The 27,129-nt window shown below is 41.7% G+C and overlaps 1 protein-coding gene across 1 annotated transcript in view; it reads left to right on the forward strand.

Moving 5' to 3' along the window:
- Nucleotides 1-27,129, forward strand: part of F13A1 (coagulation factor XIII A chain) — a 66,643-nt gene that overhangs the window by 25,997 nt on the left and 13,517 nt on the right. The window contains 7 exon segments of the mRNA XM_040547812.1: nucleotides 3,298-3,416; nucleotides 9,003-9,110; nucleotides 11,332-11,506; nucleotides 18,038-18,176; nucleotides 24,826-24,929; nucleotides 25,747-25,835; nucleotides 26,799-26,952. Of these exon segments, the coding sequence (XP_040403746.1) occupies nucleotides 3,298-3,416; nucleotides 9,003-9,110; nucleotides 11,332-11,506; nucleotides 18,038-18,176; nucleotides 24,826-24,929; nucleotides 25,747-25,835; nucleotides 26,799-26,952 (888 nt within the window).

Below are 27,129 nucleotides of genomic sequence, written 5' to 3' on the forward strand. Positions count from 1 at the left end.
CCGAGGGTATGCATTTCATTCACCCAAGTTTTCTGCAAAGTGTTTTAGATATGATCAATTAAATATATTGCAACTTTAGTGACTCAGTTGCACATTTCTTCTGGTCATGTCCTTCAAGTGTTCTAATACAGTTTGAGGATTAGTAACATGTGGTTGACTTTGGTCTCCTCTCCTGTGTTATAAGGCATCCAAATTTGGCCAAGTTAACATTTTCTGGTGTTTGTAGCCATATCTTAAGTTTTACGTCTTGTATCATAGATTCCATATGACTAAAATTCACAAAGAGCTTCATATTTTTGCTACATCCATGTAGGCAAGCACTGGCAGTTGCAGGGCAGCACACTGAACTTGGTTCTGAGTGAAGTGGATTTTGTAGATATCTGTTTTTAGCTCTTGAATCTCTGTGTTTGCCACAGCACTGTACTCCTCCCAGCAAGAGTCTTTCCAAGTTCCCACGATGAAGGGAGGCTGGGCGCTGAGGGCAAGCCTCCACCTCCACCCATCTGCTGTGCTGCTGCGCTCAGTGGTCACTGTGTATGGGAAGAAATGTAATTTCCAACTCCAGCTGGTTGCTGTGCTGGGGCAGGGGTTCCCCAGGTCCCCTGGTACTGGGCAGGAGCCTCCCAAGCCCATTCACTTTCCCAAAGGGACAGGGCTTCTCTGCACTTCTTACACTTTTCACAGGGAGCCCGTGTTCTGTGGAATACCTCACCTGCAGACTTCATGTGAAGTGTATTTTCACCTTATCCATCTTCAAACAGAGAAGCATACAAGCTAATTTGCTTCTTTGTAGCACTGCTGGTGTCTTAGTAATTTCCCAGGATAAAAAGTGAGTAGAAAAGCCTTAAACTGCTAGAGAAAAAGAACAAACAAACCCAGCACATTTCCCTGGAATTCTTCTGTTTGTCAGATGTGAGCCTCCACTTGCACCAAATTATTAGAAGTTGTACTATGTAGAGCACGCTTAGCATCAAAGTAGTCACAAATGCCTCGTATTTTCTTCTAAACAGTCTCAAGGGTAGTGAAAGCTGTCAAAAATCAAAGCAGCTGGCTTCTCTGTGAAACAGAGGCCCTTTTTACTTTATCAAAAAATACAAATATTTTAAAATAATTGACAGAGAACTTAATCAATTTTCATCTGATTTAGCAAAGATCATGTGGTCTTGAAATAACATAAGCGTCTCAATTGATATCAACCAGATCAATATTGATATTTATAATCCCTGAAAGAAAACAACAGCTGTCAAGAAAGCATGTGCACACACTCCACTGAATACATAACTGTACAGAAGGTGTGGGTTCGCCTCCTTGAAATGCATCCTTTGTACTGTTTGTACACATGTGCTTCAATAAAACCCAAAGCTCAGGGAGTCAATACATATAATCGCTCAATCAGCAAATCAGGCAGATCCATCCTAATGAAACAGAGCCTGCGTGATCTGTAACATCTAAAACATTTTTGGTACGATGTTGTGCAAAATTTATTTAGAGCTGGGAGCTGGATCTCAATAAAATCATGTGATATGTGGTTTCTGAAGTATGCAAGCCCCTGCTGGCATTAGTGACTGCAGCTTTTTTGATTCACTGTCAGGTTTTTTAACACTCTCTGTCACCTGGTAGGCTCTCAATGTAAAGCTCTGATCTGCTTTGTGCCTGGGTGCAGGCTGACTTGGTCGTAGGCAGTACCAGGCTTATAGACAACCCTTGTTATGACCCAGCCCTTAGAAGCCACATGGGTAGCACCATGCTGCTGCATGAAGTGTCTCAGACCTGCCTGCCTTAGGGAAAAGCAGATAAAACCTGCTGCTTTTCCATCTGCTCTGATTTTGATGTAGCCTGCAGAGCTTGTACAGCAGCCCTGTCGAAAGCATAATGGTAAGCACTGATCTCCTCGAATACATAAAAACTTTCCTACATTTAACACCTGCTTCCATATCATTCCTTGCACACCAATGTAAAGGTCACAATGTTATGTATCTACATGTAATCCCTTCTGTATGTATAGAAACATGGATATAAATATATCTTCAGATAAAATAAAAATTCCAACAGCATCAGGTGTACAGACTGACAAAACCCTTCACTTAGCTGAAGTCAGTGTGAGTTTTGTCATTGATTTTTCAGAAGGCTCAGATTTTAGTGATTTTCAGCTGAATTGCAGTTTTATGGCAAGTGGAGAAGCTTTAGATGAGGTTTTGAAGGAATTACAAATCTAATTTGCATTTCAGCAAAATATAACAAATCAGTAGGCTTTTAAAAGTGAAATGATCATATAGTAATTTGTAGCGAGATCCTGAAGAAATCTACTATGGCAGTGGTCAGTGCATTTGCATGTATCATGCTATTGCAGGTTATTGCTTCCCTTTAACTTGCTATCTGGTGCAACATTACTGAATTCCTCTAATTAATTAATTCCCAGACCATTAAATGTTAAGTGGTATCTCTTAGTCACAAAATACTAGCACTGGCACAGGAAAGAAATCCTCAGCTGTTCCAGCACCACAGAATCCCTGTAACTCACCTACCTGTGAGTTTCATGTAATTCGCGTAAATTCAATAATTTACGTATGTTAATAATGGGTTATCTAAGGATGTGAATACTCTTTGCAGGATGAGGTTCCACACATACACTTTGGAATGATGTAAGACCAGTCTAGGATGTACACTTTGTTTATGTTTTAATGAAGACCTCTTCCAATTGCTTCCAGTTTTCACTTGCACATTCAGATTTCTCCTCATATTGGCTGGTTAGTCAAGTTACATGGGGGAGGCACACCGCAGTCAATATCTTATGTAAGGAAAAAGTAATCACACCCATCTGTTAATACGCTATAAAAACTATACTCCAATTTTTGTAATACACTACAGATTTTTCTTTAGATCTCTTGACTTGAACTGTCTTCCATTAACATTAATAGGTTTGAAATTGTTCTTTGATCTGTTTGTACAGATGCAGAAATGCATCACGGTGCTCAAACTTTTAAATTAGTGGTACACAGTAATCTTAGAATTCTTGATAAGATGTGACATTTTAATCATACTTTGCAGATCTCGAGAAAACAGGCAAGAGTTGTCAGCATTTTTGCATCTCGCATGCTTTTAAGTTGTATTGTCCTATTTATAACTGGGGTCACTATCTCCTTATATTTGTACTCTGCTGAAGCAAGTGATGCTTTGTTTGATGGACGATGGGCACTTTTCATCAAATATGACTGCATTATACGCTAAGATTTTTTATCTGCCCTATATAGAAACTAAGTGGCTGTGTTAATGTTTGTTTTGGATAAATTGATGCAGAGGATGCCGTGTATCTGGATGACGAGAAGGAAAGGGAAGAATATGTCCTGAATGATGTTGGTATTGTTTTCCATGGAGACATTGACGAAATAAAATTAAGAAGCTGGAGTTACGGTCAGGTGAGCTATTTAGACCTTCTCTGGCTGCTCCCAATAGGACAGCAAATGAATTTAATTGACACCAGACAGTGGCAGAGACTGTGGGCTCTTGATCTGTTGTGCATTATTGGTCTCTACTTTAGAAACACAAGAGGCATAAATTTAAAATCGTATGAAGCAGGTGTATACCTAATTCAAAAAAGCAACATTATAATAGCTAATATTTAAAGGTCTTGTTTTAGGAACACATTTCAGATACTAAGAGGCTGCCTGTTGAAAGTTACAATCATTAACTGAGTTTTTTACTACACAGCAGCATTTCTGCTGCTACATTACTGCTACTTCAAGATCAAACTGATTTGGTGAAAGAGGAGATTTTTTAGTTATTTATTTAGCAAGAGATTGCATTCCTTTTTGACTCTTCCTTTCAGTTCTAGCAACTTGGTGGAAGTAATTCTCGTCTCTTGGGGGTCAGCTTTTCGTAGGTTTCCTATTTTCTGGGTTTGATCCCAGAGTTTTAAATGTCCTCACCACACTGACAAGTGCATAACTTCTCCCTTTGCTGCCTTTGAGAAGCACAGCCCTGGCTGGCTGGTGTGCGCTGTTGATGTCCCTTCAATAACATCAACCCCTTATTGCTTCCCTGTTCTACCTCAATCTATTTGTAATCACTAGCCAGCCTGAAAATCCCTGCGGGATGAAAGAGTTAAGTTGTTGTGTGAGAAAAGGAAAAAAGCATTCAGCAGCAACATCAAAATTAGCAAAACTAACCCTAACTGTCACTCAAGGGGACTCCAATGGACAGTTATTGGACATGGCTCACCTCACCTCCTGTTTTTTCACAACAGCACAATTAAGAAAGTATTGAAGTACTTCCTTCATGCCACAGTGACGGACCCATTCAGTTTTTGCTGCCCCTCCCTGGTGCAGCCTGGAAGAAAGGAACCTTCTTGCTTTGCTTTCTGCCCCTCAGCTGAAGACTGCCTCAGAGCTTTAGCTGGATGGATTGACAGTGTGCTTGCCCTAGAGAGCTCTTTGAAGTTACATCTTGTTTCCTTGATTAAGCGTTTCATCTTTTTTTTATTTTTTTAATTTTTTCCTGCTGAAGCGCTGCCTTAGGAAGCTTCTATCTTTTCACCTTTCTTTTGGTTGTCTCAGCACCATTGTTTGTAGGGTCTAAGAGTGATCCTGTCTGAGCTAAAAAAAATCCTTAAATAAAGTAAGGGGGAGGCAATTCCATAAGCGGAGGGTGCTTCTGAGAGAGGTATGTGGAACCAGATCCCGAGGCCAAAGCTGGGTGTGCATTTAAGTTGACCAAAAATGCCCCCTCCTGGCCCTTCCTTCCCCCTGCAAGTGTTTGTGCAGCCATGCAATGAATCAGACTGGAAAGCTGATCTAGCTGAACAAGCAGCTCCTTTATTTCCTTTTTTTTTTTCCTTGGGTTATTTTTCAGGCTTGCTCTGTTCCTAGATGTGGGATTCACTCTGTTACAGATGTAGGGGAGGGAGAAAGGGGAATGAGTGGCTGGAGATGGAAGCCAGCTTCAACCGACTGCTAGATTTATGTCCTAAGATGCTGAATTTATGGCCTATAGGGGTTTGGCCTGAGGTGCTTATATTCTGCAAATCTGGCACCTTCCTGACACAAACACCAGCCTCCCTTGAGAAACTGTATTTATTTGATTTTGCTAGGAGGCAGCTCTGTCTGGGAGGTTAGGGCTGTTCCATATCCCTTTGTCATGTGCTTTCCTTCCACTGTTGAACTGGAACTGGAGAGCTTGACTTCCACCCTGTGTTGTGCTGCACCTTTTGTTAACCCCTGCCCACGTGAAAGTTGAGTGTGGCAGGTGAATCAAAGGGGGCCGAGCCAAGGGTTTTCCTGGGGTCCATCATTTTTTATAAAGGAGTAACAGACATCTTAAAGTTGAAAGCAATGGAGAAATATTCTCCTGGCTCAGTGAGATGGAGGATATGATGTTCCTGATCTTACCCTACCAGTTCCCCACCATTAAATACGTGTGCCTTCCTCATTTTCAGCAATCCTGGATGTTAAGACTAAGAGCATAGCTCTGAGTGAGTAAAAGTACTAGCAGTGAGTCCTATATTACGGATATACCCTACATATATGCATTTTGTATATATGATATATGGCCCTGTACAACAGTCTTAGTAAAAAGCGTATGGCCCCATACAGTCATAGAGGTGTAAGGTATATGATCTTATACAAAACTACAGATAGAATTGTGCATAGTAAGGTAACATTCTTAGCCTAAAAAAAAATTGCTTTGAACACTGACAGCTGAAAGCTTTAACTCCAGTTGTAAATCAAAAAGGACCTTGCAGTTCAAAACTGGGTTGCTAGTGGGAGATAATTCTCCCAGCTGCTGTCTTTAATGAGCAACATCAACTTCAGAGGAGGAAAGGAAAGATAAATGGACCCAGGAAGGAAAAAACAACAGACCAGTTGAAACATGGCTGTAATGAATGAGGATGGAAGTGTTCCTCGTAACATGACTGTGATTCCTTTCTTCTAAGAATGTGCAAATTGCCAGTCACTAAGAAAAGCCCAAAGGGGATTCAGGACAAATTTGGCTTTTGAAGAAATCTAGGCACATAGGAACTCTCTAGTTGAGAAACGTTGGATGTTGGATGCTATATTGATCTTTTAACACAGTTAAAACACAGTGAGAAAACTAAAATAAAACAGGTGGGCATAGTGTTGTCATTGCCATCTTGAGCTGGCTCGTGTCCACATGTTGAGCCACATCAGCATTGTAGCCCATAGAGTAAATGTAATTTTATGTCATGTGCATTTGGTAAGATCAAGCCACAAGCAACTGTGGGAAATATGGACTTAATTCAGCCAGTGCAAAAGGTGATGCAGCCCCTCTTACTTGCACTTAAATGGTTTTAAAGGTTGTGTCTTACAAGCCAGTTAGCGTGAAAAGAGAGGGCCTGCTGAAGACCAGTCTCACTAAATGCAATGCTCTATAACGCAATGTAAATCTGTGTCCAGGCAGAGCCTCTTTGCCCGTGTGTTTTCCTACCTCTTGTCTTCCTTCTGCAGTCTTCTCCAGGTGGCTCTGCCAAACTTTGTTTGCCCTGAATTTGGTTTATTCCCATTGCTGCTTGTGTAAGCAGACAGTGCCCATGCCGAACCCAAGTGTGCTGATCTGTTCTGGCTGCTTACCGCTGCTCTGGTTCCTCTGACATTTCAGGGGTATTCAGCCTTACAAGTGTTATATTTCTGTTCTGCTTCCCTTTAGATAGCATCTTCATGCCAAGATTGAGAGTAGGAGACTGATTTAGTTTGATTTAGTGCTTTTAAATCACTGGACGGTGAAGGGTGGTGAAACTGGCTTTAGCCCATGTTATGGTACTCTGCATGCTACACTGATGCAATATAATGTAATGGAGCATGTATATTATTGTAAGGCAACTTTACAGCCTGTCCTGTGTCCCTCCCCCTGTTAATGCAGTTATTTCACAGTCATTTATATAATTTTATAAATGCCAAGGTGGAAGGTAACAACTCTGTTAGCAATTCCTTTCCTCTTTAGTCTTTGGGTATATGCTGGCAAGATTGACAGTGTCTCATAAACTGTAGATGAGAGAGATTTAATTTGCAAGCTAAACTTCTTATTGATTTAACTCAGCTCTTAGGCACTGCTGATGACTTGAAGAGCACAAAGCCCTTTTTGATCCTGGTGGAAGTGATAAATCATTGGACCAGGACAGAAGAAAAATGAATTTGAAGCAGGAAGGACCACTGTGAGGGCCCAGTGTTTACACTGGGAGGATTCTCCTTGGGAAGGAGGGTCTCCATAGCACAACCATTCACCTGACTTTATTTACAGCACATACCACTGCAGCAGAATGGAGAGCCTACTATGTAATCATTCAGCCTCCCAGGAATGATACAATATTAGGAGTAGGTCCCTGGGAACCACTGCCCCCCGTTTCCTTGCTTGCCTGAACACCATGGATTCAGTTTTGCTTACTAAGACTACCAGGTGCTATTTAGCAGCAAACGTCTCCTCCAGAGAAAGCAACTCAGTGACAGTGTGCATAGCAAAGTCCAGGAGCAGGATGAGGAGGCTGGTGTGCTGCCTTGGAGGATTTTTGCTGAAAAGGATCCATACTGCAGCAGTTTGCAGAACAATGAGAGATAGGCAGGCAAAAAGAGAAGAGGACTTCTCTTGGGCAGGAGATGGCTGAGAGTGATTAAGGTGCTTCTTCCTTCACACAGAGGCATAGAGATGCCCCTGTTTTAGTTTTGTTTTGTTTTGTTTTTGTTTTGTTTTGTTTTGCTTATGCCAGAGCTCAGCTGCTGAGCTGCTGTCTATAAGAGAGAGGCCAAAGGGTGCATGGGCTCTCCAGGATGGCACCCCCATCCATCCCATCTTTTCTGCAGCACTGACAGCAGTCTTATTTCTTCCGGGCTTTCTTTTCAGCTCTCTGGCCTCACGCTTCCTCCTCCTCTGCCTCTCCCAGGGTTGCCAAGGCAGCAACTTCGCCTGGGCATTTGATTGCTTTTGGCAGGAGGCACAACTCAGATCACCCTCATCTTCTGAGGAACCTTAAGCCAAGCTGGAGACAGTTGCAGTTATAGTTGCAGCTCAGCCCAAGAGCAAAAATCCTGTTTGCATGAACCACATCCCTAAGGATGCAAACGTAGAACATAAAGCCAAACATGGCAAGGGGACGAGCTGAGTGGAGTTTCTCTTACAGCCTTGAATGCTAATATAATATTGTGTTTTCAGTGAATCTGGAAGACTTTTTTTTCTTTTTAATAATGTGTGTTTCCCTGTCCCCTACCATTTTCTGGGGGACAGAGGTATTTTCCTTTGCTATGCAGTTTCTCCTAAGAAAAATGAAATATATCACAGGGCGAGTTCTGTGAAAAATGGTTTCTGGTCTCTTTAGGCACCTCTGCCCTCAATTCATTCCCATGCTTGTTCATGCTGGATCGAAGAAACTGTACCTTTCTACTCTATTTTTGAAGAAGACTACTTTAGGTCACTTGGTATTTTTGATATCTAAGTTTCATAGACCGGGATTAATCAATATAATCAGCTTTTGGCTTGATAATTTTAAACATATTTAATATCTTAGTTTAAAATTTAAGTGTTTTCAAATTAACTTTGGCAAACAGTTTATTGGTCAGCTTCTCAGCGTTGTACTGGCTATGTCAGAGAAGTCCTGAAATTAACAGGTCTGGAATCTGTGAAGGACATGGAGTCCTTAGCGAGCAGACTAGCTTCTTGTAGTTATTATAATAATACCTTGCTATTATATACTTGTTAGCACTTAAAATTTTATGTCCTGTCAGAAAGGCTATGTTGTCATTTTAACCTTCTAGTAACCAGACTGAGATTGAATTGAAAATGACACACTCTTTTCCCTTAAAGCATCTCACATTTTTTGCTGTACATGGACAATTATTCTAGAAGAAAACTTGTATTTTTAAACACAGAACTTTGACCTGACCAGATAGTTTTGAAACTGATCAGCTATTATAATAATGAAAAATAGCCTTGTGTTTGCTTTCCAGAATAAAAGTGACTCAACTTTTCCTCTGTTTCTCTTTATCTTTCCTTTCATCTAGTTTGAAGAAAACATTCTGGATGCATGCCTTTTCCTGATGGACAAGGCAGAACTGGAGCTGTCTGGGCGTGGAAACCCAATCAAAATCTGCCGTGTTGCTTCTGCAGTGGTATGCAATAGATGCCCAAGAAGTGTCAGAAGTGACTCTTTAATCAAAGCCAGGCTGGTTTAACTGGCCCTTGTGCCCTCATGTGCTCACTGACAGGTGTCAGATCAATTCTCCATCCTGACCTCTGGGTCTGGCATTTTATTTCACTCCACTAAAGGTGAAATATTTATGTCAGTTCATCGTCTTTTTCCTGAGAGTGGTACCTCACTGGAGAGAAAACCACTTTTAGGCATTGCATTTTCAGGCAGGCTAGCATTTCTTGTAGCACTGCGCTCATTTTCTGGTAGCTGAAATAACTGAGAAAGGTATTACTTTTGTGGATGGTGAGGCAGCATACTGGATAGAATTTGAGATGAGGAATTGAGAGACTTTACATGGACTCCAACACTATCTGCAGTGGTGGGTGTCTCAACTCAAGCAGGATGTGAAAGGCAAAGGCTGAGTTTTTGCCTCTGCCTTCTGGAGGTCTGAACCGATGCCTTCTGCTTCCCAGAATAATAAGCTGGTAATTGAGCCAGTATTGTTAGATGTTCTCCCAGGCCAGCTGCTAAAGTAGTGTCTCCACAAAACACGGTCAGTGAAGATGAATGACCCTTTAACCCACTTATTACGGCATTTTGAAATATGAATTGAAATGGGATGTCCACCCTCTCAGTTAATGCCACATGCTGATTTTTGTGTAACACAAAGTTAAGTAGAATAGCTTCAACAAGATTGAGAGCACCGTCACTTCTCTTTGTCTTTTAGCCTTCTGGTTATTTCTTTCACGATAGATACTAGAAATGTAGTTTCAGGCCTCTTGAGACAGAAGTAAGAATGGATTAATGCAAGCTGGATTGCTGCATTAACCACTGGGCTAGTAGATGCAAAAGGTCCATTATGCAGAGACCCTGGAAGCCCTCTGAGCAGAAGACCACAATGTTTATGAACCCACAGGGGTCTTAAATACTACTTAGGTTTTGAGCTACTCAGCCACTTTAAGTGGGTGGAGAAGTTTGCTATTGGAAATCCAGGAGTAAGTGGAGTTCAGGTATCTGCAGGATTAGGCTATAGCTAGGTGGGAGTTTTGGCCATCTGAATTCTGGACCTCAGTAAGAAGTGGCTAAGAGGTGCTGAAGTCCCACCTGTATTCCTTATCCTCATTCTTGCTCAAGATGTGGCATTTTAGAGCTGAGCTTATCTAGGAACGTGCCCCCATGCTGGGATCCTTCTGAGGCTTGCTGAAGTTGCAGAGCAAGCAGAGTTACCCCTTCCTCTCTTTGCAGCCAGAAGAGAGCCTAAAGATCAAAACACTGTCCTGTCCTTGAAGTGCCTCTTTTCCTGGCATGTTTCCCACAACAGTGAGATGGGCACAACCCCTTAACCCTTTGGTTATGACTCTGAATACTTATCTTTATTCAGTTCTAAGGTTCACAGGAAGTCGATTTTCTAATTATAAAACAGTAGTTAATCCAGCCAAAAGCTTTTAAATGAGAATTGTGATTTATTTGGCTGGCATGTAGCTGTTCCACATTAACATAATTAAAAGGTACAGAGCAAATGAGCTTTTTGCACAGCTTCAACTGGTTTGGTTTAAATTGCAGCTAGGAAGTGTATTGCTCGTTAATGCCTATCAGTATAGCCATTAGTCAGCAGAACTCCACACTTTTGTGTAATCTTACCAACAGAAAACCTACACAGCAAATTCCTTCTTGTTTTCGCGTGTGCTGGACCGAAGAAATTAGTTTCCACTCTAAAAATAACAGTGGACTGATTCTCCTCCCAGTCCACTGTGAGTTGGAAGTGATTTTATTAGAATACCTGGGCTGATGTGGACAGAAAAACAGATGATGTTAGGAAAGAATCCAGCTTGATATTTCTGAGGCTTGTTTAGCAATTTGTAACTGATTGTGTTACTAAAAATACATAGCAGTGAGCATGTTTAATGTTAATAAAACTTACTAAATTAGCAACATGGATACTCATTGTGGTGATTTAATTTCACTGTGACTTTTAAGCGTCTGACCTTGATTCAAAATTGTTTGGTGATGGAGAATCTACCACAACCCTTAGCAAGATTGTTCTGTTCATTTCCTACCTTCATAATTAAACATTTCTTTCTTATTTCTAGACTAAACTCAGCTATATTCAGTCTCTCACATCCTATCTTTGTCTGCTGGTTTAAAGAGCTCTTTACTGTTCAGTATCTGTCATCCCTAACATTCATTTTCTCTATCTTTAGATCAATTCCAGGGATGATAATGGTGTTATTGCTGGATCCTGGGACAATACCTACACTTACGGGGTTGCACCTTCCGCCTGGACAGGAAGTGTGGACATCCTCTTGGAATATTACAGTTCTAAGCAGCCAGTGCGATATGGCCAGTGCTGGGTCTTTGCTGGTGTCTTCAACACATGTAAGTATCAGTGAGAAAAGCTGCACACTGCTATGCAATTCTTATATAGCAGCATGAGCTTTTAGGTTAAACTAGCTAAAATACTTTGTGGCTCTGTGATGTACAGGAGTAAATAATAGAGATACTTAAAAATACATGGCTAAGATAGACACACTTTACATAAATACCTGGCATTTCCTTCAGTTCGGCTGCACTTTCACAATGATATATTAACTATTTACTTGTACAGTAAAATGTATTCATTGAGTCACAGAGGGTAAGTTTGGGAGAGAGAAAGGTAGTCTTTTGGCATGCTCCCCATTTATGTTAGGAAATCTGAGATGAACAGAGAGGCTTGTTATCTAAATCTGCAGCATGAAGCTATTACCCAGTATGGGGTATGTTATGGCATATCTACTCCAGAAGGGTTAAAAACTTACTTGTCAAGAACTGTTCCTAGTAAGACATGTGCAGTGTCCTAGCACCTATTTACTGAGCACTATTAATACTTTCTACGGAATTTGTAAGCTAGAGTTATCAGGAAAATGTTGTCCTGGTTTATGAATTGTCTAGCACTACAAGGTTAAGTCTTAACACACTTGCTCAAACTAGAGCAAGTGTTTTCCAGTGTTTCAGCAAAAGAGACATTTCAGATTTGAAAACCATGTAGGGAAAGCATTGATGGATCGGTCCTTTTTTTTTTTCTTTTTTTTTTTTTTCTGTCTAGCATTTGCTAACAGCATCATCCCAAGTGAAAACTCCTAAAACACTGGAACACACAGGAGTGTAATAGTGGTCAAGAAAGATGCTGGTAGTGTAAAAGATGTGCTTTATATGGATAATTGGGACCAGACATTGGAAACAATGCTTGTGTCAAGCGCCCTTTGCCAATATAGAGCCAGTCACATAGTTCTTGTGCTCATGGCACCAGCCAGTAGAAGTTGAAGAGAAACTAAAAGTGAGAGTCTGGCTTAAGCCTGGAGGATCTCCCCTACAGGCACCTACAGCTCATGCATATAAGTATCAAACTGGAGTAGGGACCAGATCAGCCTAGGACCAGGGGGACACAATGGGTATTTTTGCAGGCTTGGGCTCTACTTTGCATCAAGTACTTTTCAGCTACAGCTGAAGATCTAAGCTTTGCTTCTTGTATTTAAGATGTGAAGAGGAAATTGCAGAAAAACTCTCCATGAAACCTTTCCCCTTTTCATCTCTCTCAACATTGCCACATGTTGCTATCCCCAGGAGTAGCATTGTACTTTTCTTTACATTATTCTTCTAACAAAAATGAAAGATGTTAATGACCCATCTTCTGCAGCGAATGTGAAAATTACATAATTAACATGTTACAAGACTGGCTCTTCACCCTCAAGCAGCCCTGAGTGTCTCTATGTTTTCATTTTATTTTTGCCTGTCCCTCATGCGTATATTTCATTCAGTGCATAATTTTCCTCCAGTCTGGTTAACAGAATTTCATAACTCAGTTACCTGGGGTAGTTCAAGAGCTTTTCAAAACAGTAAGGACCTCAGAAATAAAGCTCTGTTCCGACAACCCAGCCTTCTGCTGGCACATGCTTCTTACAGCTATAGGAGAATTTCTAGTTTCAGGTTTCTCTGCTTTTCTTTCATATATCTAGAGGGGTTAATGCTTTATTTTGGGGAGGCTCTGGCAGGTGCTCTATCCTTCGACACATGAAATAATTCATTTTATTTCTGGTGCCATGGGAAAGTCAGCAATCATGCACATCCACAGAACCTGAGAGATGTCTACTTCCTTTATTGCCTGAGGTCATACAGTCTGCCCTTGATACTCCTGAGTCTCTGCACAACACAATGAGTTCAGAAAAGGCCCTTACAAATGTTTCTTATAGATGCAGTTCATCATAGTGACTTCCACAGGCTACTTTCTCTTCTCTGCCAGTGCCCTTCTGGCTTTTTTCTAGATCACAAACACACGTATGGGTTCTCAGACTTTCTCCCTGCACTGGTCGTGAATCACTGCTTCGCAGTATTTTGCTTGTAGGCCACTGTGAAACTGGGGCAATGCCACAGAGGCCTGGAGCCTACTGTATTAAATGAAGAGGCATATCTATCTGGGGCAAAATTAGGATCAGTCTGCTGGCTAATTTAGTCAAGTCAGAGATCTGGGACTTTGTACTGTAAGGCTTGTAGATGTATAAAGTTTGGTGAGCGTTATGAAATTAAAACAAAGTCCAGTGGCTCATCTGATATGTAGCCATTTACATGTCCAGCTACTGAACACTCCACAGAGAGGACAGCAAAGGCCTGAACAAGCATGTTGAACTTAAAGTATTGTTCCAAGTTGTGTTTTGAGTCATTCTCAGCTGCCAATGTTTTATCGTTGTGATCAGTCCAGCTTTCCAAGGTTACTATATCTTACACTCTGGATAGTCTTCTGTTAAAAATGCTAAAACATTCTGAAAAAATGGTCATTAATCTTGAAATTGTCAGACAAATTATTTTCAATGAGCCCTGATGGCTCATGTGGTGGAAGCCTGGGAGGACACTAGAATTAAGTTTAATCAATAGGTACATATGGTATTGGATGCATCCAGGTAATTTGTCATCCAGTAACTTGAAATGAATGTGCAGTGCTACTCTGTATGGAGAGTCATGGTAGTGACACTAATGAATATACAAAACCAAGCAGTAGCAGAAAGGGTTGTTCAACACTGCAGCATTGGAAATATTTTAAAATAAGATTTTCAACCTAAATGTTTTCCTTTTGAGAAAACAAACAAACAAACAAACAAAAACCACCTCTGTTTTCTGCAGAACCATGTTGGCTCCTAAATCAGAAAACAAGTTTCTTGGCTGATCAAGGTGGAGGTGCTCTGCAGGACGAGTTCAGTCACATTCTGATATCCAGTTGGAGGGAGAGAAGTTTTTAGTTTCTCATTATCCTGCCCCTTTTGCTCCCACTTAAAATAAAATCCAGGTGGGTGTTTCACTGTGGCTCTTGTTGCCCTGGCAGGCTAGGACACAAGACCAACCCTGCTTGCTTGATCTCTCCTGATGAGGGCACAAGGCTGCTGATCAGACACCCTGACTGCTGTTTCTGGCTTTGCTAAAGCAAAACAAAAGTTTCTCCCATTTAGCGCTTCAGTCTCCTTCCTCTTACTCATTTCAATGCTGTTGTGTTACTGAGAGGTTGAGGAATATCTAATGACTCCCACCAGAGGACCCTGCTCTCAGCTGAAGATCCAAACCCCCCCGATGAATCAAGCATTTGGTTTATAAAAGGGTGTACTGCAGGGCACAGAGATAATCCAAAGAGCCAGCCCCAGAAAAGGGGCCCTCAGCCCTCCAACCCTACTCCTTCTTCCATGTGAGGGCATCTTCCAGGCTGCTCCCAACACAGCTGCCTTTGGCCACGCGTGGGCCACTCCATCACAGAGGCTTGCTGAGGTCACAGTGGCCACCACTGCCCCGCCTTTGCCCCAAGCCCTATAAAACAGGACCCCTGCAGCTGGCCCAACACTTGCTTAGCTACTGGGTCCTCTGAGAGCTAGCGTATGGGGCAGGAAGAAGGCTAGGAGTAAGGTAAGCGGCAGCCCTCCTCAGTGTGAGGACAGCAATGCAGTCCGAGGAAGCACCAAGAAGGAAGGCAGCTAACGAGAAGTGTCATGGGCAGAGGGAAAGCACCTGCGGCACAAAAGACACCAGTGCCCGAGGGACCTGTGGCACCCAGCCCACAGACACATATAAGCGATATCATTGGCACCGCAGCGATGCAGGGAACAGGCTGGCCCCTCAAACACACAGCGGCAGGGGGCCTGAGCCTAACCATTGGTGCAGTGGTGGTGTGGAGCGAAGGCAGGAGTGTCAGGCAGACAGCCATGGGGAGCAGAGGTGTGCCTATTGTCTGGAACGCAGCGTGGGACCCAGCTATGGCCATAAAACAGACATCAGTGTTGAATCCATGCATGGAAATGAACTGGACAGTGGCATGGGACATAAACGAGGAACTGGATGACCCCCTGGTTTGGCACCCTGGCCTGAAAACATTCCAGATGGAAGGCATCCCGTTTGGGCAGTCCAGGGCAAGGACTGGCTTGTCCTTCTGCCAAACACCATGGAGCCCGTGGAGCTCGGTCCACAAGAAGAGGTGGAGGAACCAATGGAAGTGGATCCACCTCTGCCAGATCAGACCTGGGACTACCACAGAATGTCTTTGCTCTGTGCCATCAGAGCACACCAACCGCATCGCAGCAGGGCCCGGCAAGCTCCCTACTCGTTGGCACTCAGGCTCCATCCCAAGCATTAGCTTGGAGCCAGCAAACACCACGGACATCCTGCAGGCTCACCTGTAAAATGTCCCGGCAATAAAGAACTCTGTTGCCGATTCTCAGGGGTTGCATGAGTGCTTCTTTCCCATCCCCTAGCCCTTGTGCAAGAGGTGGCATCCCTTCTGCATGGAGCCTTGAGTAAGAGCACAAGAGAGGACCCAGCTCCCTTCGGGCTGTTGCGCTGGGGTGACAGGAGGAGTCCCCAAGGGCCACCATGCACCTTTAACATTTGTGAAAATAGACTGGGGGGTGAAAATAGTAGTGTGTAAGCAATTATAGGTGGCTAATTTCTTATATTAGGAGTGAGTTTCTATATCTGAGTAATTTGTAACGACAGACATGGAGAAGGCTGAGGTACTCAGCAACTTCTTTGCCTCTGTCTGCACTGGTAGATGGGCTTCCCAAGTCTTTCATTTCCCTGAACCTGTACGTAGATGGAGGCTGGGGGATCAAAGTCCCACCCACTGTAAATGAAGAGCAGGTTCGAGACCACCTGATGAATCTAAACAGGTACAGGTCTATGGGTCCTGATGACATGAATCCCAGGGTCCTGAGGCAACTGGCTGATGGAGTTCCCAAGCCTCTCTCCATCATAGTTGAAAAGTCCTGGCATTCGGGCGATGTCCCTAGTGAGTGGAAAAATGGAAATGTCATGCCCCTACTCTTCAACAATTAAAACAAAGAATTGAACAAAGAGCACTCTCTTCAACAATTAAAACAATTAGGAGACATTTCTTCTCAGAAGAGTGGTCAGGCATTGGGACGGGTTGCCCAGGGAGGTGGTGGAGTCACCATCCCTAGGGGTGTTCAAGAAGAGGTTGGATCTGGTGCGTAGGGACATAGTTCAGTGGTTGACATTGGTGGTAGGGGGATGGTTGGATCAGATGATCTTTAAGGTCTTTTCCAACCTTAATTTTTCTATGATTCTATGGTTCTAACTTTTTTTGGATGAAAATCATCTTTCATCTGAACAAGGTGAGATGATATGTCACCCTGCAGCACCACTTTCTCCTTGAGGCTGTGCCCCATGTCTGTTGCTATCAGCCAGGGTGCACCACAAACCAGAAGTCTAATGACGTACTGCCGTACTTCAGATATAGCCATAGCTTTTCCGCATACCCTGTGGGAAAGGAATTCGCAGGTGGCTTTGCGCTGTTTCACACGTCCCTGAATTAGAGATAATGAGGAAACAAGCAGTAGAAACAAAAACTTGAGCAAGGTCGAGATAAAGTAAATTGGCTACAGTGTTAAAGATGAGCTTTGGGCAGTGGTCAATTGCTGGCTGGCTCGAGGCGCGTGTCTGAGGGACTCTAACCAATTGTATGACAGATTTGGGCACGTGGACAGCACACGGGGCTACGGGGAAAGTATATGTAGTGGTGAAAAATGGCAATAAATGTCTCCCGTTCAAGAGCCATCAGGAGTCCATGTCTTTCATCCCTTCAATACCCCAACTTTACCACTTGGCAACTGGAGAAGAGAGTCATCAGCTACTTTGTGATGATCTGAGATTTAGGGGTAGGAGGCTTTTTTTTTTTTTTTTTTTTGATCCTCCTTTTAAGATCTTCTGTGGGAAGGGACTGTTGATTCCAAAGTACTAGAAAATACTATTACTTAGCAATCGATACAAATTCTGTAATGCATTTTGTTCAGACTCTGATGTTTCACTTGCAAATAATACAGCTTTTCCCCCTTGTTAGCAATCAGTTTCTGCTTTATTCTTTGTATTCTCCAGATCCCTTCTGATAGCAGATGTCAAACAGGGAAACTCCAAGTCAACTACAAGGAGACATTTTCAATTCATCTTCGTTTTAGCACAGTCTTTCCTGATTCTCCTGGCTTACTGATATGGGAAGACCTAATATATTCTGCATTTCTTGGAATCTCAGACTTATTTTTCTTCATACCACATTTGATCATGTAGTAGACCCATTGCATCCAGGTTTGCCCTGAAAAGCTACAGAGTGGTCAGTATGCAGGGCTATTTGAAAACGATTAGTAACTGGGTGCTTAAGTTATAGTGATCGTATAACTACCTATCTTTGCTCATCATTTTGGAGCCAAATAAAATATTTAAAATATTCTATATAAAGGCAGACATGAGGAATAATTTGGGTTGATTTGACTGAGTTTTCCTATTTTATTCCAGTTATTAATAATTTCTCTCTACTTATCCTGTCATCCGTGAGCACGGGATTTGCTCCTCATATTTGTCCTCATTACATTTCTCTGTTTGCCACAGTTCTGAGGTGCTTGGGGATACCTGCAAGACTCATTACCAACTATTCTTCTGCCCATGACAACAATGCAAATTTACAGTTGGACTTCTTTCTGGATGATGAAGGGCAAGTGGATGCCAAATTGACAAAAGACTCCATCTGGTGAGTTCTCCTGGCAAATACCTTTAATATGTCAACCATACATGTAGTAAAAAAAAAAAAAAAAAAAAAAAAAAGAGAGAGAGAAGAAATGTTTGTGGTTTATTTATTTCTCTTTTCATTAAAGACCATTGCTAGCTTACAGAAAATAGAATGAATGGACTGCTGATAGGCAGGTGAATGTGAAGTGCTTGTCATATAAAGAGACAAGCCCTAGGGGATCTGTGAGATCACTACTAATAGTACCATTCAGTAGTGCACATTTAACCACACTGAAGGAGACCTGAAATGACTTTGTGCTCCTTAAGGCCAGGCTGGTCCTCAAAATGGAAAGGAGCACTTCCATCGGTCCTGAGCTACCTACAAAGAGATAACTCAATATTTATGGAAAAGCACACTTCTTGTTCTGCTTCCACCCAGTTGTCATATTTGTAGGCTCTTTTTTACATTTTTACAAGTCAGTGCCACAAATGGGTACTTTTCCAAATAAATCCAGTTATTTAAATCCAAATTCAGTTGAAAAAGAAACAAGCCAAGCTATCACACAAGTTACTGAAATGCTATCACCAGATTTATAAAAAGAAAACTCCCTGGGAACAAGAAATGGAATCTACATATAATTTTGGAGAAGACAGTCCTCCACCTTTCTCCTCAAACTCTTACTGTCTCTTGTCTGACAGGAGAAGCGTAGCACATATTGATTATATGCTCTGTTCAGTAAAAATTATGTGAGGGTTATTGGGCCTCAAGCCTTTCCTCCTCAGAGTGAAGCAGTGAATGTGACCTCTGTATATATTGCTATATTCAGGAGATACTTGTCCTATTCAGTGTTAATATACTTGATTTGTGTCAATGATATCTTCACCTCATCAGCATAGCTGCTCATCATCTTGTTTCATTAGCAACTTAATCCCTGGAAGTCTTTATATTAAAACTGTAATAAATCCATTCTGTGGTGGATGAAATGACTGAACCTGTTGCTGTAACTAAGTAATTTCCATAATCTGTTGCCAAAATGCAATCTAAGGTTCATTTACATCTGTAGCCTATATCACACTGTCACTGGAAGAGACCTCTGAAAGTCATCTCGTCCAGTACTCTGCTCAAAGCAAGTTCTGCTAGAGCAGTTTGCTTAGGTCTGTTTCCACCTGGGTTTTGAAAACCTGCAAGGATGGACACTCCACAACCTCCCTGGGCAACCCGTGCCAGTGTTCAGATACAGTAAAAATGTTTCCGTATGTTCAGACAAAATTTCCTGTGCATTACCTCTTGTCTTGTCTTTGGGGCCACTGAGTAGAGTCTGGTTTTGTCTTCCCCCCAAGCACCCTCTCTTTCTAATCAGTTACTTATACTTGATTAGAGCCATATTATACCTGATTAGAAGGTCCGACTACCATTGAAACTTTACATCTCCAGGCCAAACAGTCCCAGCCCTCTCAGCCTCTTCTGATGTACAACCTCTGGTGTATCAGTTTTCTGTATCTGCAAACTTGCTGAAGGTGCAGCCGGTCACATAATCCAGGCCATTAATGAAGATGTTGAACAGTATTGGACCCAGCACTGACCCTAGTCACACAGCTAGTGACTAGGCCCAGGCGGATTTCATGCCACTGATCACAACCCTCTGAACCCAGCAGTTTTCAGTACACCTCATTGTCCGATTATCTACTCTATACTTCAGTAGTTTGTCTATGAGGATGTTACAGAAAACAGTGCTAAAGACAAAACAAACAAAAAATAACCAACAACTGTTTCTTGGCCTCCCCTTGCCCATTCAGTTATTTTATCACAGAAGGTGATCGGGTTGGTCAGACATGGCTTCCCCTTTGTAAATCCATGCTGATTACTGCCAGTCATCGTGTCCTTAGTATGTTTGAAAACATTTTCCAGAAGAATTTGCTCCATCACCTTCCCAGGGATCAAGGGGCTCATAAATCTGTAGTTCCCTGAATGCTGCTGCTTCTCTTTCTTCAAGAAAAGAGTGCTGTTTGCTTTCTTAAGGTCCTCAGGAACCAATCCAATCATCAAGACCTTTCAAAGGCAAATATGAGTGGCCTCACAGTGCCATCAGCCAGCTCCCTCAGAACTTGTGGGTTCATCCCATCAGGTCAATTGGACTTGTGTGTATCCACAGAATTTGTCTGAATATTCCCTAACTTGATTCTTTGCTTTTTATAGTGAGGGTGATATAGCAGTGGAACAGATTGCCCAGAGAGACTGTAGAGTTTACTTCTCTGGAGATATTCAAGACCTGCCTGAATCTTGAATATTCAAGATCCTGTGCAATATGCTTTAGGTGACCCTGCTTGAGCAGGGAGGGTGGACTAGTTGATCTCCAGAGGTCCCTTCCAACCTTAACCATTCTGTGATCCTCCTCAATGGGTGGTAGAGTATCATTGCACCAGACCTTCCACAGCGGGCTCAGATGCCTGTTATTCCTGAAGGTAAATCTTAGCAGTAACTAAGACAAAAAATACATTGAGTACTTTGACTTTTCTTAGTCCGCTGTCACCAGGTCTGCTACCTCATTCAACAGTGGACCCATGTTTTCTGTAGTCTTCCTTTTGTTACCAATATACTTGCCTTTCTTGTTGTCCTTCACATCTGTTTGATTTGATATACTCTGATTCGTGTTTTGTCATTCCTAAACTTGTCTCTGCATGCTCAGACAGAGTTTTTATGTTACTTTTGGGTAACTTGTCCCTGATTCCACGCATGCACTCTCTTTTTATGTTTAAGTTTAGTTCGGACCACCTTGCAGGCCTCATGCCACTTTTGGTTGATTTCCTGCACGTGGGGGTGGACCATTCTTAAGCTTGGAAGAGGTGATGCTTGAAAACCAATGAGCTCTCCTGGACCCTTCTTCCATTCAGGACTGCCTCCCATGGGATTCTTCCAAGCAGGACCCTAAACAGGCCAAAACCTGCTCTCTTCCAGGGTTGTGGTCCTACTGTCTGACTTGTTCGTTCCTCTCAGGATCCTTAGGGGTTCCCAGCCTGCTAAGCTCCATCTGATCTGTGTGGCAGCAGGACCTCAGTATTTCTCATGGGGCTGGTCCTCCTATGGCTCACAGAACTGTAAAGGAACAGTCAATCATCTGAAATCACCTCTGCCTAAAAATGATGTGAAGCAAGATCCAACGACTGGATGCTTCACCATTCAGACTGTGTATACCCAGTAATGGATCACTGCCATGCTTCAGACTTTCACTATCTTACCTCCTCTTCTTCTCCCCTTCTCCTAACCTGATTCATGAAACAACTCTCACCCACTTTTGACATTTCCTTGTACTTCCCTACCTCTCCTTTTCCTAGCTCTTTTCCAAGGCTTCTGAATTCAGTCCTGTATTTTTCCATTCTTTTGGGGCAGGGACAGATCATTCAAAGTCATCCTTGTTCCGCTGAAATCCATATGCAACTTCACACCAGCATTTTGTCCTCCCATCCTCCATTTGCCTTTTTTTTTTTCTGTGATTACTTTTTGAACTGCCTTGTTCATTCCTTTTTATCCTCATGATGCATTTATTAGTACATGGTGCACATGACCCTTTGGGCATAATTTAATATATTACATACCTCTTTTCATTTCTCCTTTGTGTCCTTTCTCTTCATTACTCTGTAACACTCCATGGTTGCCCACATGCAGACTCTTATATGGCTCATGTCTTAACCTTGATTTTATTTTTAATGTCTCTTTTACATTTTTTTATATTATTTTTAAGAGGACAAGGTCAAGGGATTCATAATGACTTTTTTAATGGATTTCTCACTTTTATTTATAATCTCTTGCAAACTAGAAACAAAGCTCCTTTTCTTTATTAATATATCATTTCTGTTGCCTTGTACTGCTGACACTGATCTGTCTTCAGGTTTTAAATACCCTCAGACTTCAGGAGCACTTGGAGCCAGAATTTTCAGTCCAATCCATCTCTGAGTGTGGGGCTCCCTCTGAATGCTATCTGACATTTATTTATTTTTATTAAAGAGCATTTTTTTCCCTTGGGATAAGAAAGAACAACAACAACAAAACACAAATACAGAATTACACAGACTTTGCAAAAAGTTATTTTTATAAAGCTGGCCGGATTTGGGCCCATCAGTACTGCCTCTGTCCCCTTACTTTGTTCTCCTTGTCTTTCTTAACAATGATAGAAAGACACATAAAGAATATTTCTCTTGGATGGAAATCAAGACTCTCTCCTACTGTGATGTTCAAGCAGACCAATATCAATACCTCAGCAGAAACTTGCGTGAAGTCACCCAGCCCCATGTGTATTCACCCATGTCCTGTGGAGAGAGCCTTTCTGAGACCTCTGCTTTCCCATTCATTTCCAACTCACTTTTCTCTCAATGTCTATCTCAATCCCAATGCCCAAGCTTATTAGCTGATGAAAGGGCAGCAACTGTTTCCAGCATGTGGCTGCCTCATAAGCAATACCAAGTACCCTTCTTAAATTGTCTTCCAGGCATAAAACCCACCCGGTCATCTTTTATTAATTTCCCCATTGCTTTGTTTAGTCTATTCGTAATTATCTCTGTAAATATTTAATGGTCACTACATTGATCTGTATAGCCATTCTTGCTTTCTTTAATGTCTCAGGATTGCTGTAGAATACAAGAACTACAGGTTCAGTTTAACAAATTATGGTTTCAGAACCAGATCCTCAGCTGTGCTCATTTCTACCAAAGTGAATTTTCTGCTACATTTTGGAGAGGGAAATATTCCTCTCATCCTCCTTTCTGTAATGTTTGTGCTTTACAAACAATGCATTTCTGTCCATTCACATTCAATATCCTGATGTGTATTATTTGCGTGGCAGCAGACCTAGAAGGATTGCTGTCCTGTTGCACTGAACACTACATCAATAGAAAACAGTGAGAAAAAGGCCCTATCCCCTAGAGAAAATATAGAAAGATAAGATACTGCATTATCTAATTACAGAATTGAAGCAGAGTTACTTTTTTTCCACAGTGTTATTCCCCCCACCTCCCCTACCCCCCACCTTGATTATATCATCTTTCCCTCCTGCCTGCTCTTCAGGTTGTTCTTTTGCAGAACATAAGCCAATGATACATCTAAGTTTGATTCAAAGTGAACCAGTGAGTGCTTCAGGGCAGGAATTGTCTCTCTCACATGCTGGCGTAACAGCTTTCAAAAACCCACCTACCATAAAGTGCATCCCCATCCTCTGGTAGCCCTCAGCTAAGCTCTGTGAGCATGATTCAGCATTGACTACTCTCAGCAGCATCAAAAATTCTCTGAGTGTGCGTCATTTTCCTTGAATAATTCCATTTTCTGTAGTGGTGCTTCATTAACTCTCCTAACTGACAAGTTTTACCCTGATCCAAGCTTTCATTTCCACTTTGAAAAGTCTTGTTAGACAATCTTCAGATCCTTCTGACTCTGCTTTGTGGCTGGTTTTCACCTATTATTAATGAAATGGTCAGAGATTAACAATCCCCATTTCTGTTGCTAATATCATTGCATGTACTAGGGGCTGTATCAGCAGCTACACAGATGTAACTTTATTCGTATCTGCTGTCGGATGTGTATCATTTGCAAGCAAAACTGCCCCTTTCTCTACTTCTTCCTTCTCTTCTTTTTTTCCTGCAGTAATGAAATTAAAACACTTTGCTGGCTTTACTGCAAGACCCTCTTTGTACATTGCTTTTCTTCTTTGCTTGTGCTCTCCCTTGAGCATGGGTAACATTGCAGGAAGAGAGTGACAAGTTTTGTCTTGTCCATTTATCTTTGAAACATTCTGGGCAGACTGGGATGATGCTGTAGTGTGTTTTTTAGTTTGGTGAGCATCCTATCAAATTAGGGCATTTATAGACTGAGTGCATAGATTAATCACTCTGATAAATACACCTTCCAGCAGTACTGTCCTGGTCTCTAAAGGCTTTTTGAACACCTGGTGCATGATTGTAAGAGGTGGGTGTTACGGAAAGCGGTGCATTCTAGATTTGCCCTTTTTCATTGATGTGAAAGACTGGGAAGGCCTTATAAGAAATCCACAATGAGTATGGTCTTATAAAGCCTGTGTGAGGTCTTTTTCTCAAACAACATGGAAACCAGTTGAGCATGTTTGTTATCAACCATGAAAACAAAGTTACACGTTATACTGTTGAGTCGATCCTGAAATCTCTTCAGTGAAGGTACCAAAGCTTCAGTCTTAACTAGGTGTAAAGCAGAACAAGCTTCAACAGCTTGAAGAAGATTCAAAGCTTGATTTGGAGAGCAGGTTGAAGTGGAGGTGGCCTCCACAGATAGGAAAGATTATAGCCATCTCACAGCTCCATTTTTAGGGACATCTGGCTGGAAAGAGATTGTAGTGTGTATAATTCTTCATATACCCCAACAATCTCCAAGCACTAGAATCTTTTCTCAGAGATATATGCATTCAGCACATAATAGAAGAATAAAAAGTCTTCTTCAACTTAAGAATTTATAACAAAGGATTTTCATGTTTTAACTGAGAGATCTCAAACTGTTAGACTTCAAAATATATTCTTTAAAAAGAGCAGACTTTTTCACATCTAAATTGGCACGTGTTGCTATTGAAGCAATGGCAGATCATAAAGACACAGGTTTATTTTGGTGTTTATGCTTCTTTCCAAGAATTTAATATTTTGGTCTCATCTCTTATAAGGAACTATCATTGCTGGAATGAAGCTTGGATGACCAGACCTGATCTTCCTGTTGGTTTTGGAGGATGGCAGGCTGTTGATGGGACACCCCAAGAAACCAGCGATGGTAATATTGCTTGAAGTCCTCCTTAGCACTCTTTCCAACACTTGGGATCTTTGTGGCAAATGATGAGGTGACAATAGCTGACCCAGTGCCAGCATGTTGCCTGTGACAAACTTTTAACCAGATAACCACACTCAACTTCACTCAGGGTTTTCTCCTGAATTGTTTTGAGCTCTAAAATAGATCTCTCCTTATTACAACACTGCTCATGACACACGTGCACAAAATCTTGCATGAGAAGGGTCCTGCTTTGTACAGAGGAGATGTAGTTCCATTGCTGAAAGATGGCTTTCAAATTTTTAGAGAACCTATACAGGAGCCTGATCAAATGAGTTCTCTTTCATTTATGTATCAGCCAGTTTCTGCATCCCATGTTAGACTGCCTGAGCAGGCTGTGGGCAGGAGAGAAAAAGTGAAAACCACTGCTGTTTCTTCCCAGTCTTTAATTTTCCAGTTCTTGAAAGACATCTTTAGCAGATTTGAAGTGAGATCTTTCTCAGTCTATAGATTAACTGATCTCTCCCAAAATTATCTGCTATAACCAAAACCAGCTTTAGCTTCATTTCAAGTACTTGAGACTTACAGTGGGCTTCATTATGTCACTAAGGTACCAAGTCATTATATAGTTTCAGACTTAAGTCTGTGTTGTTTAGGGGGCTGGCAACAGAAATGAAGCTTTTCACTTCTTGGTCAGGAATTCCAGTAAACTATTGAAAATGTTCACCAAAACCCAAGGATACTTTCTCTTTGAGAAAGTATAATATTTTTATTTTTTTAATTATAAAAATAACTTTCACTTTATCTTTCTTCCCCCCCACAGGTATGTACAGGTGTGGCCCAGCTTCAGTTCAAGCCATTAAACATGGTCACGTTTGCTTCCAATTTGATGCTCCTTTTGTCTTTGCTGAGGTACATACTTGAAAAATTTTAGTTCATTGAGTGGTATCAGTGGGACAATAGGTGAGACAGAAGATAGGTCTCCACTGCAATTTGTGGATTGAGAAGTTATTTGATATATGCACCACGTTTAAAACAAATCTCATAATTATATTTTTACATGCAGGCCAGTAGGTGTGATATGGCTCTAATGAATGACAGAGATTTCTCTAATCTCTGCTCACCAATGTAGTAAGCAGAAAAAGCTGTTCTAATCAAATTTCAGGCTGTAGTCTTCTATCCTTCCCAGATTCCAGATATGCTGGGAAATGAGTCACTAGCTCTAGATACTCATCTTCATCCCTTGAGAGTTGTGACCTCCTTCTCCAGCTTGCCAGCAAACCTGGTTATGTTAAGGCTTCCTTGCTTATTTCAGTCAAAATGTGGTGACTTTAAAGAGGTCCTTGTTCATCACATTCCTTTTGGCTGCAGCGTGTCAGGGAGTGGTCACATGGGCAGTTTGGTAGATCTGAGAAGGGTATATTTCCATGAACAGTGAGAAAGCCTGGCCTGGTGTTTAACCTCTTGCACCACCAGAGCTGGTGTGCCCAGAACTGCAACAGATGTAGAGCAAGTCTCTCTCTAACTGAATTGTATATAGTTTTGGACAGAAGAGAATAAGGATATTTTATCTATGAACTATTCCTCTCTGGCATAAAGCTTTTTGATGTAAGGAATATGTAATCATGATCCCCAAGTCCAAATGGTATCTCTGCAGCCTACTCAGGTTTACACAGGCTATTGTTATGGAGTTGCAAATACTAAAATGCATCTAGTCATTATTGTAGCATATGTCTATTTTTAAACATGGGATTTCAGTGTGAATAATTAGTGGGACTTCAAGCTGATATTTCATTGTTTTGGTGGGAGTTAGAATGGCTTCCCTTGCTTTCTATACTTCCATGCATCTCAATCCTGTTTGGTTTAATTTTATAGGTGAATAGTGATGTTGTTTACTCAAGAAGGGAAAAAAATGGAGCCCAAATTATAGAAAAAATTGACACGACCCATATTGGGAAGTTGATTGTGACCAAAGGAGTCGGGAGTGATGAAATGGTAGAGATTACTGAGGAGTACAAGTTCCAAGAAGGTAACCTGAAATGCGGTGGGACCATACCAACAGAGATTTACCTCAATCAGATCTTGAACTGTAAATTTACAGACCTCTGGCACTGAGGTTGCTGCATAGAAAGCTGCTGACTTGCCCTCTGGAACTCTTTTTTTTTTTCTAGCTCCACCCCAGCAACACTGCAGATGCCTTGATAAG

This window comes from Cygnus olor, chromosome 2, assembly GCF_009769625.2.
Source record: "Cygnus olor isolate bCygOlo1 chromosome 2, bCygOlo1.pri.v2, whole genome shotgun sequence".
In the NCBI taxonomy this organism is placed as follows: Eukaryota; Metazoa; Chordata; class Aves; order Anseriformes; family Anatidae; genus Cygnus; species Cygnus olor.